The sequence below is a fragment of the Notolabrus celidotus genome, chromosome 5 (assembly GCF_009762535.1).
Source record: "Notolabrus celidotus isolate fNotCel1 chromosome 5, fNotCel1.pri, whole genome shotgun sequence".
NCBI classification, from domain to species: domain Eukaryota; kingdom Metazoa; phylum Chordata; class Actinopteri; order Labriformes; family Labridae; genus Notolabrus; species Notolabrus celidotus.
Window position 1 is genome coordinate 100,161 of NC_048276.1, and position 20,365 is coordinate 120,525.

At 42.3% G+C, this 20,365-nt stretch overlaps 1 protein-coding gene across 3 annotated transcripts in view; it reads right to left on the reverse strand.

The window, feature by feature from the left end:
* aff4 (AF4/FMR2 family, member 4) overlaps positions 1 to 20,233 on the reverse strand; it is a 36,648-nt gene extending 16,415 nt beyond the window's left edge. The window contains exons 1-2 of one of the 3 annotated variants that reach the window (XM_034683422.1): positions 19,917 to 20,233; positions 4,299 to 4,428 (exon numbers count right to left, since the gene is read on the reverse strand). In XM_034683422.1, the coding sequence (XP_034539313.1) occupies positions 4,299 to 4,424 (126 nt within the window). In that variant the 5' untranslated portion in view covers positions 4,425 to 4,428; positions 19,917 to 20,233. Of the gene's footprint in view, positions 1 to 4,298; positions 4,429 to 9,314; positions 9,563 to 19,916 lie in introns of those variants that run through there. The other 2 variants (XM_034683421.1, XM_034683423.1) reach the window with 2 other exon arrangements.
* Between the last annotated feature and the right edge of the window lie 132 nt (positions 20,234 to 20,365).

Sequence of the window (20,365 nt, forward strand, 5' to 3'; positions counted from 1 at the left end):
AGATAAGCGTCTCCCCATAGTCCCAACACAGTGGTTAATCAATCACTCTGAGGCTGCAGATTCCAGCCGGCATGCCTGCAATCAGCCTGTGAGCGAAGTCTGTTCAGAGGATCAGGTTTCACACGCGACCTCAGACCTCCGTTTTGTTTGACAGATTCATTTAGAGGGTGTGGAAACTTCAGCCGTTATCTGCAGCAGGAAATGTAACGAGCGTGGTCACAACATGATCCGTCTCCTGCCTCCTGCTAGCCTGGCCTAGCTCCCACCTTAGCAGTCTGAGCAGGAGGTGAGGGTTTGTGCTGCCTGGTTTTCACATGGAGGGGGGTTAGGGTGCATCAAAAATATGCTGTTTATGATTTATGTATTTTGCTGTCTTTCTGTTGCACTCCATCTTTTTTTATGTCTGCAAATACATAAAAGGGAAATTACAAATGAAATGCATCTTTTAAAAATAAAACAACAGCTTGTCTTTTTAGAAACTGGACATCTTGAAGCTAAGAGGGAAACATGCTGAGCTAGAGTTCACAGCGGCTCAGCTTGCAGCCCCTGAATCTCTGCCAAAGAGCGTCAGAGAAACACTGATGTTGGATTTAAATCTTCTTTATTCCACATTTTACTGGGTTTAATCTCCAGGTCTGTTCACTTTGCAGAGGAGGAGACCTGACAGGTAATTCAGCTATGACAGAAACTTTGTGAAGGCAGAACACTGAGGCGATCCTCCCCTCAAACTGAGCCACAGTCATCAAAGTCTGTCTACCATGAACCCTTTTAAATACTCAACACCTTCACTTATAAGATAATACAGGCTGACACAGGTTTTAAATAAAAGGCTTTCTGATTAGTCTACAACTCTGCCTTTAGAAGAGATTACGTACACTATAAAGAGTCTTTAATAACATCTGTGGTTTCTTTGTATACCATCTACAGGAGACAGATAAACACACCTGATGGAGGAACCTGGGGATGAAGACATGGCCCTCTGAGAGACACATGTTAATGTTAAATACTCAAATAATGTTAAATACTAAACTGTGATGAAGCTCCTTGAACACTTAATACTCAAACTCCTGACAACAACAGTTTCACTTTATTTATTTAACTTTTTCTATTTAATTTCATTTTATTGAATCTATTCATCCTATTTTAATTTATTTGACTTTATTACTTATGTTAAATTGATTTGATTTGATTTATGCATTAATTTATTTATTCTATTTTATTTTACTTTATTCAATTAAACTTTATTGTATTTATTTATTTCATCCTATTTTATTTGTTTATTCTATTTTACATTTTTTAATCAATTCTATTTAATTTAACTTTATTTTATTTCATTTAACTTTATTATTATTATTATTTTATTTTGTATGTATTTAGTATTTTTGAAATGGTTTTTAAATGTGTGTGGATGCAGAATGAGTTTAGTTCTTTATGTCCTGTATTATTCTACCTGAGACATTGTTTGAGTTTGTGCACACAGACATGCAAAGATGTTTAAAAGTTGTTGTAAAAAGGAACCCTGCTCTCCTCTGTCTGAAGAAGATACTTTTCAAACTGACAGCTCTATCAGAATTAATATCCTGCTTATATATAAACATGATTATAATAAGTGTACATATTGTGCTTGTCTCACATGCAGACTGTAAGATATGAGTTGATTTAGAAACAGCTGAATCATTACACAGTCTGTTTGTCTTACTCACTGTTGACAGAGAGAGGGATTGCGACACTCTTGTGTGTGTTAGAGTCTAAACAGGTATGTCGTACACGCCGAGCTGCACTCTTCACAAAAAGAAAAGAAGAAGAAGAAGGAGGAGGAAGAAGGACTAAAAAGGTCCTGTTGTAATGTTTTGGTACAGCCAGTTCCTTCCACTCAAACTTTGAGAAATCTGTCCCAGATCTCACAAACAATCTTTGTGCTGATCGGAGGAACCTCCATGAAGTCTGCAGGACTCTCCTGGAGGAAGCATCCTCAGTGTTCAGCTGTCCTCAGCGTCCTCCATCTTTGAACAGGGATGCACAAACTCAGCCTTAAATCTGACACCTAATCTTTGTGGTTCTCAAATTGCATCACTTTGTAGGACAAGCTGTGTTCACCACAGTTTGCTTAACAAGCCTGCTTAATGATCTCTGTTAAAGTTCACTTGGATGAAGTGTGTTCACACCATTCATGTACTAAATCACCAGATACATCAACTTCAGATCACATTTACATGAAGTCGTGCATCTCCTCGTCCACAGACGTTCCTGCAGGGCTTCATTTCCATGCAGATACTTTTGTTCTCTTCATTCTTTGGAGCTGAGGTACAAGTGCATGAACTGTGCACCATAAAAATGTTACTGCTCTGCTGGTCTACATCTGGGAGGCCACAGCTGCAGCTGCGTGCACACATGGCCTTTAATGCAGAACACAGTAAACTTCCACTTAGTGAAGCATGACAGAGGGAGGGAGGGGAGAAAAAAAAAGGAGTCAACTGAAGCTTACATAAGACTGAGACAAGCAGGAGAAGAGAGATATAATGTGTGGAGAAAGAAGACTTGAGGAGTTTTGTGTGCTGCTGTAGCACAGCTTGCAGACCTGACTCTGTTAGAATCAGATTCTGCAGACGAATGAATGTGCAGGAAATAAAGACTAAAACATTCCCTGCAAAAGGTCAAGGACTTCTCAAAAGTCAGCGTTTACTTTCTCCTGGTCCAAAACACACAGGCCTGCACGCAGCGCTCACCTCTGGTACCCTTTCTATTCCCAACCTGTCAGGACGCATTCCTCACCGCCTCTTTGATGGCTCGCTCCAGCTCAGGAGAGGAGCCACTTACCCCTGCTCAAATCTGGTTAGTGGCAAAGATTAGACGAGTACAGAGAACTCAAATCCTCTTTACCATTCCACTGACTGGGTGAGAGCTGGCTGGCCTACATATATGTGTCTGTGAACAGGAGGAGGGAGACGGAGCAGGGGAGAGGGGAGAGGGGAGAGGGGAGAGGGGAGAGGGGAGAGGCATGTTCTTTTGTTTATCTTCTTTGGTTGCAAAGAAAACGGTTAACAAAAGACAGGTGTTGCCAATTCCTCCAACCTTCTCTTCTTCTTCTCTGAGCAGCCTCGTAATGCCTTACAGCTTCCACCCTTTGGAGAGGCATCAGTTATTGTTTTTAATGTCTATGACTAACCTCACCACATATTGTGCTGCAGCCAATTACAGCTTGAAGAGTGTGCCAGATCATCCCCATTATTGGAGGGACTGTCATAGCAGCACAACTTGTTCAGACTTGTCACATAAAACAGCTCAGGCAGATGTCATAAAATCTGCATGTATTTTTATGGAGCGTGTTACAAACACTGAGAACGCAGGCTGTGGGAGGTTATACAGGGAATCAGAACCTTCTTATTCATTTATACAGTCAGAAACTAAAACTCTCTTTCTTTATGCTTATACTGAAAGTGATGCAGAAGATCAGCTTAAAATATTCCTTTATCCCGGGAGTTATTACAAATCATTTAACCAGAATAACAAGCAACTTTATTCTGATATTTCATTTTATTATTTATTTTATTTTAATCATTATTATTATTTTGATTATTTTTTATTTTAATTCATTTTTATCTTAATTCCCTTTATTCTATTCTATTTTATTTTAATTCATTTTATCTCATATTTATTTTGATTTTGTTCGTATTCATATTTTATTTTATTCCCTCTTTCTATGAATATTTTGATATTAACATACTTTTAATAAGAACACACTGTAATAACTGAATTCTGCCCTCAGGGTAAATAAAGTATTTATGATTTAGATTCTGATTTATGGATAAAAATGTAGATTTTTCAAAGAATATATTTTAATGTATGTGCTTTCTAAAGACTAAAATCATTAGTGTTAAAAAGAAGAACTTTGGGGTGCTGGTGGTCTAGCGGTCTAAGCGCCCCACATAGACAGGCTGTAGTATCAAATAAAGGCAAAAAGCCCAAAAATATAACTTTAAAAAAAGACCTTTCAGTAAATGGTGTCTGGCCCTTTAAGAAATAATTTAGGATAGAACTAAGAACTTAAAGTGATCCTTTTAGTCCGAGTATGAAGCAAAAACAAACATTACATCTTCTGTCCTCATGTAAACATAAACAAACATGGAGGAGGTAAACAGAGTGTAAAAGCAGAGAGAGGACTTGTGATGCCTCAGACCAAATGTGATGACAGACGCTCCGTGTCATACGTGTGGTTCTCACTTCCTGTGGCGGCACGAATTCCTGAAAAGTGACTCAGCAGTGACATGTGAAGACTGAGAGGTAACACTCAAACTTACCACTTTGTAGGGTTCAGGAAAGAGAGGGGAATTCGCTGGAAAGGCCTCTCCTCCTCCCTGCTGGATTTCTTGATTTCTCCTTTCTCGTTCTTTCATTCGGAGCACATTCCGGTCCTCACGGTTCATGTTGCTGGAGACAGAACGAGAGAAAGAAAGACGGGTCAACGGCACGGAAACACACTTTGATATTTAGAAGAACTGCAGCAGAAACGTTCGCATGAAACATCACAACCAGTTTCAATCGCTTCTCCACTTTGAGTCAACGTTTTTGGTAAACCACAAATTGGAGTATCATTAGGAAGAACACATAATCACAGAGGGGAGCACTACCAGATGAGATGACCAGGAGAGAAAGTAGTCCCTAATACGCTTAAGCTAGTCTAGACAACTTGAAGTCGCCTACTTCTCCTGCAGAATAATCTCCCAGTACGAGTCAGGAACGTTCATGTGGACCTGAAGGGACTCGTTTCAGCGTTAGCATCCATTCATATTGATCATCTGTGGAGTCCCCAGCTCACCAAACATGTCAGTCCATCTCTGAAGTATCCTGTCCACCTTAAACACCACATGGTGAGGATATAAAGGTCTTCTGATGAACAGGATCAGAGGTAAAACACTGTGGTTAGGATTTAATAATAACCTTCTGTTGTTAAAATGTGGCCTGAAGCCAAAACTGCTCCCTCAGCACACCTCTCTGCCTGTCTCTCTGCCTGTCTCTCTGCCTGTCTCTCTACCTGTCTCTCTACCTGTCTCTCTGCCTGTCTCTCTACCTGTCTCTCTACCTGTCTCTCTACCTGTCTCTCTGTCTGTCTCTCTACCTGTCTCTCTACCTGTCTCTCTGCCCGTCTCTCTGCTTGTCTCTCTGCCCGTCTCTCTGCCCGTCTCTCCTCTCTGGTGTTTGTTGTGCAAACAGCAGAGGAGCTGTTTGAGGTCAGAGGACTTGTAAGTGAATGTAAGGGTTCATATCACAGACTGGAGTGAAACCAAATGATGGTTTGATTGTTCTGAGACATCAAGGTATTGTGTTCTGTCCTGCATCCCACGTCGTATTATGTGCATGAACAGAGACGAGTCGTGTGCCTCACATCCGATTGTCTCGCCTTCTTTCACCCACAGGAGACCTCACGGCAAATCGACAACCACAACCACGACTAGATCCTCTTGCAGGTTTTTAGACGACTTTTGCCCGAAGGTTCCTGAAGTCTCAAAGCGAGCATTGTAATGCTGGATTAAAAACATGCAAACACTCTACCTTTAAGTGTTTCTTCAAACTTTCCTCTTTGATAAAGCTTATAGTTAGAGCTGGATCAGGCTTGGACCAGCTCTTAGTTCTGCTGCTATAGGCTTAGACTGACACACTGGGATCCTGTCTTTCCCTCTCTCTCCTCTCTCTGCCTGTCTCTCACTTTAACTCTTCCTGTCCCATTAAAGTTACTAACCATAGTCCCTGAGCTCCCTTGTCTCGTAGGTTCCTCTGGATCTCTGCTGCTGTGGACGTGGTCCAGACTCCAGCTGCTACAACTACTACTATCCGTCTCCCCACTATCATCTCTCTCTCTCTTCATCTCCCTCTATCCCTCTCTCCAACACGGTCTCAGCAGATGTGTGTCTAACATGAGTCTGGTCCTGCTGGAGGTTTCTGCCTGTTAAAGGAAGTTTGTCCTTGCCACTGTAACTTGCTAAATGCTGCAAAGTGCTCTGCTCATGGTGGGTTAAGATGAGATCAGACTGAGTCCAGTCTGTGAGAGGGGACTGTATCTGATCCGGTCTTGATGTTGGGTCTTTGTTAATAATAGAACATGGAGGACGGTCTAGACCGGCTCTGTTTGGACAGATAAAGATTGATTGTAGGATTCACAGAAGAGCCGGGTTTAGCAGCATAGCTAAGCTAACATTACTGCTAACTCTGTGTTTTGATTTCCTGAAGCAGAGAGGGACAGTTTGGTGTTTTCACTCAGAATCCTCCTCTTGATGAAGCACAGAGATTCAGAGTGAAAGACTTGGTTTGTCTCTGCCGTGTTCTTGGTGAACCTTGGTTCAAAGATAAAGCTACACTAGAAAAGAAGCAGATCTTCAGCCCGGCACACGTTTCCTCTTTGTTTAGGTTGACAGCTCGGCTCTGACAACAACAACAATGATTTTAAGGCTGTTGACAGAGAGGGAGTGTGAGGCATCCACCCTGCCTCCTCCTAGATCATAAACAAAGCAGACAGGGAAGTTTAAAATCTGGACTGAGTGAGAGAGAGATGCAGGACAGTAGATAACTAACTGTATTTACAGAGGACTGACGAGGAGAGTCTCCCCTCCAGTTATTTAGTAGACTTGGCAGCGGGTCACTCAAACACTTCCAAGGTTGTTGCATTTTTTACAACTTCTGACCAGCTCTCTGTGAGCTTATCAGACAGTCTCAGAGCAGTAAACCTCCAACCAACCAACCTCTCCAGGGTGCCTCTGCTTCTCTACATCATCAACAAACTATGAGTCATCACTCGTAACAGGCTTTGGGATTTACACACTATAAACTCGGCTCCATGAAAGCAAAGCTCAGGAGGGCCGTCACAGCTCAGAGCCGTCTGATACGACCCGTTAACCCCGGTTTATCAGAAGAGGTGTAAAGAAAAGAAAGAGTGTCCATGATGCAAACGTCCATCATCACCCTCCTGTGATCACCTCTGCTCTTTATTTGACTTGAAAACAGGATCTGAGTAAACAGCAGTACCAGACTGAGACACACAGAGAGAGACGATCAGGGATATTCAGCTGCCAAGCTAACAGTTAGCAACGACTGTTTGAAGGTTCTTCAGAGTCCCAGGTGTGTCCCCTTGAAATAAAGTGGTCTACATCTGGACCAGCAGCCTGCCTTTACAGTGTTCCTCCTCCTGCAGATGAAGCAGGCTGGAGAGTGTGTGAATGGGAAACAGAGTGCTAAATGATCAAATACCCCCAAGCACAGAATAACCCTCCGTAAACACCGGTCTACTCTGCCTGACTAATTGACCTGATCTGTTGGTTTTAATGGTTAAACAGGGGGTCACACCCTGCCACACAACAGCACCAGAGAACAAGCAGAGGACGGGGGGGGAGGAGTTACTTTGAGTCATTCACCGACCTACTGAGGTTGGTAAGACGGCTGTATATATATATGAGGCTATATCTTTGTGAACGAGCCCTCTTCGGTCTCAGCAGATGTGTGTCTAACATGAGTCTGGTCCTGCTGGAGGTTTCTGCCTGTTAAAGGAAGTTTGTCCTTGCCACTGTAACTTGCTAAATGCTGCAAAGTGCTCTGCTCATGGTGGATTAAGATGAGATCAGACTGAGTCCTGTCTGGAAGAGGGGACTGGATCTGATCCAGTCTTGATGTTGGGTCTTTGTTAATAATAGAACATAGAGGACGGTCTAGACCTGCTCTGTTTGGAATCTGAGGAGAACGTTTGTTGTGATTTGGTGCTTAATAAATAAAGATTGATTGATTATTGAAAGATAAAAGTCCATAATCAAAGTTTTTATAGTTTCAGGCAATGGTTCCATTCCCTTTGACGCCCATGTTATAACATGTTGTGCTTTAAATCCCTTCCCTCGGTAGAATCAAAGATGCATGTTAGCTTTGACTCACAGGTTTTGATTATATACTCAATGTTGAGTTTGTGTTTGATCCGAGGGTAGCAGACAGCTAACATGAGCTTCTGACTGAGCCTCAGTGGATGTGAAAGCAGGTCCATGATACAGTCATTGCACTTGGGCCTCTATCCAACAGGTCAAATTTAAAACGCTGAGTGAAAAAGCACTGGGGGTGATTCATTGCACAGCTGTACATGCATTCAGACGGTGGCATGAGGACAACAACTTCTGGACAGCACAGGTAAAAATGTCTGCTGAACTATTTCCATCTCATTGATCAGACGGAGGAGAGATTTCATCTTGAGAGAGAGACATGACACATCTTAGTGTCCACCATCCTGCTCTTGTTCGCTGAGGTGATGTACAGTGCAGCTTGAGCCCAGATCGACTGATCATGTTGAATAAGTGTGGTAGCAATACTGACAGTTTGGGACGAACTCCACGCTTTAAAAACTTGTGAAGAAAAGACGCCTTCCATGTTTACACGACTTCCTGGAAAGAACTAAATCAGCTGGCTCGTCTAAATCACCGGTTTGCCGACGTCAACAAAGAAGGTGGAACTATGAGCTCCAGTGATTTAGCATCACAGAGTTTGAGAGGAGTAGAAACTGAGGAGAACATGATCATGAGAGTAATCCAACATGGTAAAGAAACGTCCCGTTGCAGTGGTAGATACCCTGAAACAACAAACTTACTCTGAAGTTGAATGGTCTACTATCTTCAGGGATTCCCTTTCCTGTAAAGTGCGTTATTTCAATCTGCAGAGCAGAAACAAAGATTCCTGGCTGCACAAAAACACATCAGACTAAATGGCAAAGAAACACAGCTTATGGGAAACCCATGCACTAAAGCCTCCTGCTAATATCAGCCCCAGACAAACATGCCTTCATTTCTGTGTTTCTAATTTTAAGAGCAAATGCTAAAGGCGCCGCTCGCACGTGAGCGTGTGTTTGAATGTTTGGTGGAGCTGTAGCTGAGGCTCAAAGCTTCACAGAGCTGCTCAGCTGCTAACAAAGCAAAGTGAGGCAAAACAAAAAGGACACATCACCTCTTACAGGAGTGAGTTCATATTACAGTTATCACAGTTTGATGGTCTGCTGTGTTTAATGAACTGCAGTGTGCCAGATTGAAAAGGTCAAAGTCTGCAGAGTTGAAAAGGCAGTTCACTTTGTACCTCAACAATCAGCTCATGTCACTCTCTCCAAACACAACAGCAAGGCCTCGTCTGCAGGAGCTATTCAACATCTGAGACACAGGAGTACTACACTACCCCTCAGAGACTCTTAGGTGGAAGTACTCTGAGTATGGATCCTACAACACGGTTAAAGTACAGTAAGTTTACTCTGCTGAGACATTAAGAGAGAGGAGTGAAGCAGCAGCTAGCTGAGCATTTCTTACCCTGACTGAGAGGCCATGGCCCCAACCACTGAAACATTGGAAGGAGGAGGGAGGAGGGTTCAAGAGATCTCCCAGGGATTCAGAAGTGTTCTCGTCATGACCTGTCAGCTTAACTTTCCAACACAACCCTCCGGAGTGAAGACTGCCTGTCCCCTCTGTCTCCAGCTTTCTCTTTCAGGCAGAATCAAAAGAAGTGTAACTGGAGTTTCTTTACTCGCTCAGAAGGTAACAGAGTATTTCCTTGGAGTGGAGACAAATCTGACTCAGGGAGGGGAGGTGACTGCTCGTGCTTGGGAGATACCATGTTGGTGAACAGCGGGGGTGGTCACATGAGGGGGGAAGTCTGGGGAAAGCTGCAGCTTTTTAGTGTTTGTGTTGTGTTGGTGTTGGTGTTGTGTTGGTTTTGTGTTTGTGTTGTGTTTGTGTTGTGTTTGCGTTGTGGTTGTGTTGTGTTGTGTTGTGTTGTGTTTGTTGTGTTTGCGTTGTGTTGGTGTTGTTTGTGTTGTGTTGTGTTGTGTTGTGTTGTGTTGGTGTTGTGTTGTTTGTGTTGTGTTGTGTTGTGTTGTGTTTGTGTTGTGTTGGTGTTGTGTTGTGTTTGCGTTGTGTTGTGTTGTGTTGTGTTGGTCTTGGTGTTGTGTTGTGTTTGCGTTGTGTTGTGTTGTGTTGTGTTGGTCTTGGTGTTGTGTTGTGTTTGTGTTGCGTTGTGTTGTGTTGTGTTTGCGTTGTGTTGGTGTTGTGTTGTTTGTGTTGGTGTTGTGTTGTGTTTGTTGTGTTTGCGTTGTGTTGGTGTTGTGTTGTTTGTGTTGTGTTGGGTTTGTGTTGTGTTTGCGTTGTGTTGTGTTGTTTTGTGTTTGCGTTGTGTTGGGTTGTTTGTGTTGTGTTTGTGTTGCGTTGTGTTGTGTTGTGTTGTGTTGTGTTGTGTTTGCGTTGTGTTGGGTTGTTTGTGTTGTGTTGGTGTTGTGTTGTTTGTGTTGTGTTGTGTTTGTGTTTGGAGAACAAATGAGGTTGAAATGAGAGACTGATGACAAAGGAGAGATGTGGCGTTTGTTTAGTTTGAAGGAGAGCAGCAGAGTGTTACTTTACATGCTGATAATACTAAAGGACATTTTTAATCTTTAACAAGGAGGAACATTATTTAATACTTCAACAACAAAATAAAGGTTTCATGTTTAGAGAAAGGAAAGACAACCAGAGAAGAGAGAGAGCAGATTATCATGTCCTCAAAGTTAAATGAATGAGTGAATCATGGCCTCACAGCTGTATTAATTTACACACAGCATTAAAAAGGGTAAATTAAGGAGCATCTGGAAGCATCCAGAGGGAAACAAACCTCCCCTCTCTGTCAGAATGGAACGTCCCACCTCCTCCCATATAAGGACATGTTATTTTACACCAAAGGACCTCTCCTGCGTGTGATGTCACAGCACACAGTAAACCCCGGCCAATCAGGGCCCTGCATTCAGTCAACAACCCCCCCTCCCCCTCTGCCCCAGCACAGGGCTCAGCACCCGAGCAGAGGATTTAAAGAGACAGTGCGCTCAGTTGTAATGTTACAGGAGGGATTCTTTCATCAGACAGATATGATGACACATGCTGATGAATGTTTTATCATCACATGTCGCAAGTCGGTCCAAAACTGACAACATGATGGTGCCGCTTTATTTCTGGTAACTTGAACGTTTTGTGATGTGTTCAGGGATGATTTTAAAGAGGAAGTTTAACCTTTCTTTCACAGAGATCATTAAATCATCTTGATTTCATCTCCTTCAGACTGAAAGTTGGAGCATTTTTTACCTTAAACTTCTAATTCTTCAGACATTTAGTGAATGCCTTTCTGTGTTTTCAGTCCTTCAGGTGCAGCGTTTTGTCTGAAGGGTGTTGAAAGTTGTTAAAGTAGTTTGGTGCTGTGCAGAATAAAAACTAAGTAAACACCACTTTCATTTGGCTAATTAGCTTTTTAACCTTTTCTCAAATCACTTCTATAACCAACCATAAAATGTGTGATGGGTCATGATTTCAGAATGCTCTGATATTCACTCACTTATTAAAAATAGAAGAGTTAAAGCTGGGGTTGGTAGTCAGATTTAGATACACTTTTTGTGATACTGGTTAAAACTATCTTTATGTCCCGATGGCCATCAATACATGATGTGTTTTTAAAAAAAGCAGCCAAGGAACCAATCAAATACCATCCTGCTGCTCAGCCTCCTGAGCGTACATTTCCCTGGCGTGCATGACAGCTATGAGTGCTAACAGCAGCCATCTTTGTTTGTGTTTCTCTCACTACCATCATGTTTTGGTGTTTTCTGACCGCTGAGTGAGACATTAGGTGGTGTCATATATTCTGAGGTTAAATATTCTGCTTCTGGATCAGTCGCGATCAAACGGTCACGAAGCTATGAGCGTTAGCGTCGTTTGTGAGGAGGCGGGGTCAGATTGAGTTCTGAGGAAATGCTATATTCAAATTCATGCTAGTTTTCCAGGCTGACTAACTCTAGCTTTAATGTGAGTATTATTTATTTTAAAAGTGCAATTCTTCATCGTTTGAACTGGTGCCTGGTTGTAATACAGCATTCCCTCCAGAAGGTGGAGACAGAGCATCTAAAAGCTGTTTACTATTGCATTAAGTAACAGAAGAAGAAGAATGCTAACTGCATTAAATAGCAAAAGAAGAAGACAACATTAGCGACAGTCTCTGTAGAGGTGTGTAGAGGTGTGAGATTCAGAAACAGATAATCACAGAGACAGAGATCTGCAGCGTCACAGAAACACTGACATAAAGGTGGAGACAGATGCTAACAGCGCCCTCTACAGCAGCACCTCATCCTGCTCCATGAATCCCTGAAGAGATGCCAGGGATTATCCAGTTTTGTCTTGAAATGCCCATCCCTACCTAAAACAACACTTCTTCTCAACTTCATCCACTCATACATCTTCCTCTCCTCCTCTGATTATTCTGCTCATAGTTAGAATCAAAGATTTAACAGGAAGAAACATTTCACAACACATCTTCGACGGTGACGTAGGTTCAACTTAAGACAACACACATTTGGAGTTCTGGCAGCGATACAAAATGTGCTGTTCAGGAAAAAAGTCCCAAAGTTGGGAAACTCCCTCTGACTGAGTTCAGCCTGTTCCCCTTACTGGGACATTTAGACACACGTCGTTTGTCAATGGAAACTTCAGACTAACACAGAAGTGACGAGGACTCTTTTACAAGGGTTAGGAAATAATGGAGGAGTTATTTTCAGCACATTATTTATGCTGTTTGTGTTTTCATACAAAGAACAGCCATGTATTGATTATAACTATTAACAGCACCACACTTTGATCCTTTATAAAAGGACTTAAAGTGCATCCAGTACAAATGCAAACACAAAAGGTATTCAGTGATGCATCCAAACAACACGCTGTAAGTACTGGGTACAGATGGGCGGTCAGGGCGCCTCCCCGGGCGCTTGTGAAGGAAACGTGCTGACAGCAGGAATTCCAGAGGGAGTGTCTATTCAAATGGTGCAAACCTGCCTCATATAGGCAGCTGTTTGGGGGCCATCAAAACCACATGTAGCTGAGGGAGAGGAGCCCACTGTAACTGCTGAAGAACAAGGGTTTAAAATGATACTTCTTTTAATGGAAAGAGCTTTACTGAAATCAGTGACTCAGGTCAGCTCATAAATATCAAACATGTACCGAGTCCTAAACGTGATCAATGCTGCTTCTTTCTGTTATTACAGACAATAAATCAAGAGCCTCTGGGCTCTGGGTGGTTATACACCAAGCAGCAACCTCTGGTCTTACAATATGAAGCCTACGTGGAAGTGTTATAAACTGCAGTTCATCGAGCGTCCACTAGAGGCTGGCTGCAGAAACACAGGAAACCACATACACACCCATTCAAAGAAGATGAGCTTTAAAATAAACATGTTTACAGCCTGGTTCAACAAACTGTCTCAGTCTGAGGAGCTCATTTCTCCATCAGCACACACTGTGAAGGGGGACTTTGTTATTCTTGAAGATAATAAACTCACAAGTTTTGCCCAAATAAGGGCGTAGCTGACTTGATTGACAGAGGTTACCCTGTAGCTGTTAGCGAGGAGGCTTAAGCCCCGCCTCTTTACCTCACACTAGCTTGACAGCGTTAGGTTGAGTTCAGCGTTTCCAATATGGCCCCCGCCGCCGATCGGCTTCAGAGACAGCTGGTATCAGTAGAGCAGAAACACAATCCACAATAAGCTTCATTTTGTGTTTCTTTAAATGCCAAAGAATTCACTAATGGTTGTTTCAGGAAGACAACATTAAAATACGGATTAACCTGGAGTATTTCCATATTTATAAAAAACAAAACCTTTAATATTCCCATATTGCTTCAGAGCAGCTCCAATTAACATATCAAAACAAGCGGCTAAATCTTGATTGGCATGTAAACAACAGCTAACATCCTTTCATTCATGCAGGTTTGAAGCATTGACACTGACTCACTGCCTGGAATGCCTCCACTCAGCAGGAGAGCATTATGTGAAGCAGAGGGAGCTGGAAGCATTTACCAATCAGAGCACAGTGCTTTGACTGTTCAGCATTTAAGAACTAATTAATGATATATTAAAGCAGCTACTCACATTTAACTGGTTATGAAACAGCTTCAATGTAATACAGATGCCTCTCTTTGGCTTTACATGAGGACATTATGTTCACATTGACCTCTCTTAATGACTGTTAGTGTTTCTGATTCACTGCCAGATACTCAAACAGTATCTGTGGCGTTCTGACTGTGAGCACATCTGGTTACATTTTCTCAAGTTTTTGTCCAAAAACAGCAGAAAATTATCAGAAAATATAAGTTTCTCAAACTTTGAATTTACTTCAGATGCTTTTATCCAAATCCACATCATGTTTGAAGTGGGAGGTCTCTGACCCGTCACAGCTCTGGATCTGATAGGTTTCTAATCTAGTCAATGTGTTAACTTCCACTGGATCCGCTTCGTTGTGTTCCAGCTGAGTCTCTGATGGAGCGGGACAGGAAGTCAGGTTTCACCAAAACCAAATGAAAACATCCAGTTAATTTTCAGAATAAAACACTCTGTGTTATCACCAGATCGTATTTCACTTAACTACAACAACAAACCAAAGTCATGATGAGCGGAGCCAGGCCTGGAGTCAACAGGTCAGAGGTTTTCAGAGGACCAGGAAGACAACATGGAGGAGGAGAGGAGGAGGAGGAGAATCCTTGATTCAGGGATTACAGAAGGGGAAACCTCGGTCACATGACTCCAGCTGTCCGGTGGATGAGAGAGCATGGAGCTGGACCGGACACAGATCTTATGGAAGTCTGATGTAATGTCTACATTTGTATTTTGAAAGTTGCACAATAAACCTTTAAAAGGCAACCATTCCAGACTTTAGAGGTTCAGTCGAAACTCAGAGACTCAGAGGTAACACTCTCATGTCCTCATGTGTGTTTTTAAAGCAGCAGCTTTCACACAGACACAAGAGTGTTCACTACACCAGGAAGCAGCACTGAGTAGTTCTTCAGATCCATGTCAGACTTGATTCAGGCGTCTTTACTTTCCCTTCAACAGTTAAACAATCCGCAGTAATGAGCCAACGACTCCACTACAAGAGCTGGAAAGAATAAAAACGTCAGATGAGCACAACGCTCTCACTGGAGGCTTTGACACAAAAACACAATGTTCAGGGTAATTGTTTCAGCCTCACTGTTAGTGGAACATGACACACAACCCCCTCATTATCTTGGCACGGCCTCCAAAGAACCTGCGTCATTCAAGCTCCTGAATGTGCACTCCAAGCTTGTCAAGGAGCGTTTACTTTCTGTTTGTGAGACTCTCTTCACCCAAATCTGAACCACAGTGAGACTTTTAACAACTCACAATCACACTCTGAGCTTTCAGTCCACTCTGAATCAATGTTTAATGAAACTGTTTCAACACAGACCAAGTGAAATAAGATGCCTCCAGTCACCAGAGTTTGCAGACATTAATATAAAAGTGTGGTTAAAGTTCTAACAGTGAACACACCCAGACACAAAAACATTAAATAAACACTGAGTCTAGATTAATGGACTTAAAGGCACTCTCAATAAAACAAGCTGTTGTTACAGAGAAGCTGTTAAGCCTGGTTGGGAAATGAGCAACAAAATGCTCTGATTTCAGGAACAACACATCTGTTTACATTCATTCATTGTTTGCTCCTTCATCCATCCATCCATTAACAGCAGCTCACATTTCCCACGCTGCTTTAAGCTCTAAATGATTATTTAGGTTTGAGGATTGTGGGGCGACTTGTTCAATCACAGCAGTGATGGGAGTCAAAATGTTCTCCTGAGGAATCCTGGGTATTCAGTGTTATGTCATACTCTGAGTGAGATGATTGTGACGGTGTCAGAGAGTAGTCTGGGTTTAATATGACACCAGAAAATCTGCCTGTCCACAAATAGCAACATGCTAACCTATAGTGTACTATTCTGACTCTGTAAATAAACTCTCCCCTCCAGCAGGTGCTTTGATAGGAGCTGCTGCCAACCCTGACAGAAGACACCAGAGGATGAGGAGAGGAGCATAGACTGGGCTGCTGTGTGTGTGTACGTATACATGTATATACTTCTTTCTCTCCTTATCATTTCAACTGATTAAAACAATGAATATCATCATTTTTAGTATTGTTATCAAGATAAATGTATTTTTTTATTTAAGCTTAAATATATTTAAAGTATGTATTTTAATTTATGTTTATATTCTTTTATTAAAGTGTATATATATACTTTTTTTAATTTAAGTTAAAATATATTTTTTCTTAATCAAAGTTTATAAATGTTTCTTAATTTAAGCTGCTCATTTTTTAAATTTAAGTTTACATATCTTTGATTTAAAGCTAGGGTTGGTGGTCACAAAAACTAGCATGAATTTGAGCGTAGCATTTCCTCAGGACTCTGTCTCTGTTGCAGATGATGTTTGCTTTCGTAGGTCATAAAGAAGCATCACTGTTCATTTCAGTCTGCATCATTTCCTCAATCCTCACAGGAGCTTTAAGTCCGGTTTGTACTTCTACGCCGTGGCGTGTGACGCGGTCATTGGTTCTACATACTCATGCATTAAAGTGTGCGAGTGTTTCATGTTTATGTAGGAGCTGATTCACCCAGAACACAGTTATTATCGACCCTTGCCACTTTGCTGACAGCGCACTGCAAGCAACAAATGCACATATTTATATTCTTATATTAGGTAAATATGTATTTGTACTTTTTTAATTGTATTTATTGATAGGTTGAAAACTGTTGAATGGAAATGCTGCAAAATTAAGTTTTGTTGTCTCTCTTTTGCAATGACAGTAGAGTGCCTCTCCTATCCTAAATGCAGAGCAGCGATGGATCATAGGGAAGGTATTACAAAGAAGACAGAGAGGAGATATAATGTACGCCCGGTGAAATGTTGTATGCAGTGGACCAATCACAGGGCTTGTGTCCGGCGTTGTTTGATGCATCATATTTCTGAAGAGGTGCACATCAGGCTACATGCATCACCTCTGCACAGGTTCAGGGTTATGTGAACTCTCTGCCTGTGCAGATCCCTGTCCATGATTGTTAGCGTCTGCTCCTCTGGAAAGTGTTACAGCTACTCCTCAGAAATACTACTTCTTAATATCCAGGCCAACGTTACGGAGCGGCTGCTCGCGGCACGGATGTATGCCAGATCTGTGAAATGAAATGGCCTTAATGAGTTCACCTCCACTGGACTAGATAGGCACACGAGGGCTCAGCTCACATCCTTGAGAACAAAAGCCGGAGAGGAACAGCAGCACGAGGTCAGGACAAAGTGAGTATGTAGTTTTCTGCTGTGTGAGCAACAGCACGGAGGTAAAGAAGAGAAAAGGAAGTGCTGATGTCTGATTAGATCGGAGCTAATTAAACCGGCCGACTCTGAAAGAAGCTTCAAACAACTTTCTATGAGCTGCTGTTTGAGAAGGAAAGGAGGTTTGATCGTCAAATGACGACACAGTTACCCCTTTAAGGAACAGTATGGCTGCTTTCTGACTGATGTCTTCTCCTCTTTAATAGGTCTGTATTACTAATCCTCCATGGATATATGATGACTGATATCAGCCATTAATGGAGCACACTAAAGAACTCCAAGAAAATATAGGAAATCACAATTATTCTCACGTCTAACAGCTTGACTTTGTGTGTCAGGGAGTTTTATTATCATATATTAAAGTACAAAAACATGCATGATCTAAAGAAGAAGAGTCTGACTGTAATCAAGCAGACTTCAGTTCTTCTTTGGGGCTTTAATACAGCTGCTTTGGATGTGCTGACGTTCAGTAATGCTGAGCAGAGACAACATCCAGAGATCAGATCAGACTCAGAGACTCTGGACTTGATAACAGAGATAATGAACACCTCGCCTCATGTTGTCCATATCAGATCCACTGGAGGAGTGTTGCATCATGAGGGCCTCTGTGTTGTGAAAGATCAGCAGTGTAACCTCGTACGGTCACTGGTTGTAAACGCTGAGCCTAAAAGTACCTTTTGTTTATTTACAACCATCCAGCCAGCGCCACCGCAGCCTCTGACTACTTCAAATCCACAGTAGGTGAAGAAAAGAAGCGCTCGCTCCTCGGTCTGGAACGGACAAACAAGTGACCATAACAACATCTCAGCAGAGCGTGTGCCTGCGCCGCCTTCTGCTGCTCGGCCTCAGCGGAAACGGTTACACTGAAGCCACAGCACAAAATCTAAACAGGAAGTGAGGAGGATTTCACTCTGAGCTGTGTCACAGGGAGCAAAACAACTTCTATCAGCTGTCACACACTGACCACATCAGGCAAAGGAGCTTTGGTTAGGTTGAGTTCAGCATTTCCAATATGGCCCCCGCCAACGATCGGCTTCAGATGGTCCACGTCCAGAGACTACGTCCATTTATTAAACAGTCTGTGGATCATCTGAACAATGGACTTCACATAATTCTACAAAGCAGTCATTTAATTCCTGACCACATTTCATCTGCTTTCAAACCGTCCAGGACTCCTCACAGGGAGACTTCAGACTCTTACACTTGTATTGAATCTGTAGGAGGCTCATACACCAAGCCCAGGTCAGGGTATGAGGTAAGAACAAGCTCCAGAGGTAGATTAATACTCTCTGTATGACCTATAAAAGCAAACTAGACCATAAGGACAAAGATTGATCAATCATATGAGACTATTTACTTTATCTGCTGCTGGGTCGATTAACCAGGAAGTGCATGTGCAGGTAAAGTTCAGCAGAACACTGGACATCCTGCTCTGTGAAGGTAGAAACAAACTACAGTTCCTCACAGCAGCTTGGAGCTACACATGCAGGGACAACTCTCAAATGATTACATCCTATAATGTCAGGTTGGAATGAACACATGACTTCTGTCGGGGGGGTGATTTCTACATCTTATTTGATTCATTCCTGTGTGTAAAAGTCGTCCGCTGACACATCCATGCACCGTGTTCAACATAAACAACTACACCCCCAACTCAAACAGCCTCAACCTCCATCTTTCAACAGGCTACAAATGCTGTTCACACAGCTACCTGCCATAAACTGAGTTCATGACCCCGGGCCGCCCCACCATGATGTGTCACCCAACACAAACACCTTGGTGTGTCTCTGTCCTCGCCTCCTTGCCTCCTCGCCTCCTCGCCTCCTCGTCCCTTCCTCCCTGGAACTGTGATAATCCTGACTGTGGAGAATAACTCTGGACTTATGAAGCTTCTTCTGGCCCTTCCCCCAACTGTGGCACTAAAATGGCTTCCTAGAAAAAGAATATCAGCTGTCTTTTTTTAAAGACCAGAGGTACAGACACAAAGTGTGGTGGTGCCTTTGAGGGGAATAGTAAATGTAAGTTATTGGGAGGCTGATTTGGAGAAAGCTAGGAGCTACACTCCTCGTTATGTGACATAAGAAGTGCTGAGGCGACAGGATAACAAACCAGAAGTTTTCTGCCAGTCACTGTGATCAACCTGACCTCTTTAATGAACCCATGAATCCATTACATGAATTATTTAAGGCTGTCATACTTCAGAACAATAACACAGCTTATGTTTAAATGAGCTTTAAAGGGAGTTTAACACGATGGTGTGTTTAATTCCTCACAAACAGACAGTTAATCATTAGTCCTTTAATAAAAAGGTAATCACCTGATCATCAGTCACATGCATGAAGATTATTAAACTGACTTTATCAAAGTGAATTATCTGAACAAACATCAGGCGTCATGACCTGCTAGCTCACACAACATGGACACTTTAATAAATATAACATTTAACATTATCATTGTGTGTTTGATTCATTTAGAAAGACATGTAAACTGTAACTGTCTTTAATGTGTATATAGTTGAGTGTATGTCTAACAGGTAACTTACCTTTATGAACCTGCAGCTTCACTTTAGCTTCATGTTAGCTAACACAATCCGCCAGCAGCTAAGCTAGCAGCTAGCATGCTATCAAACCATTTAAATTTTCAGCCGAAATTCAGATTAACACTCATTGAAAACGTGACCCATGAAGGGAGCACAGTGTGATAATGGAAGAACACATTTAGTCCCATGAAGCATCCTCACCTCTTGTCTTCTTTTTAGGCCCAAACCATCCTAGCTGTTGAAGCTCTTTCTCTTTGTCTTTCAGGTTCACGCAGGATGGACTCAGCTAAACGCAGGAACAGCTAACAGGTTCAAAGCAGATGGATCGTCTCCATGTTACCCCTGAACTGTGACTGCACACCGAGTGTGAGAGGGCAGGGAATCATTTAGTGTGTGGTTCATGTTGATAAATCCTAAAGTGAGAGAGAGGCTCGGCTGCTAGCTAAGTTCTTTAGCCCGCAGGTCCCACAGACAGCCGTGCTGCCTTCACGGACTGTGGGAAATATCTCACACCAGCCATTTAACCAAGTAAACATCATGGGGAAGTGGACATACTGTAAACGTGACAGCTGCCTTTAAGGGCTCAATTGATCATGTGTCTACTTATAAACACCACTTGTAGTATATTTTAGTTGTTACATACACATTGA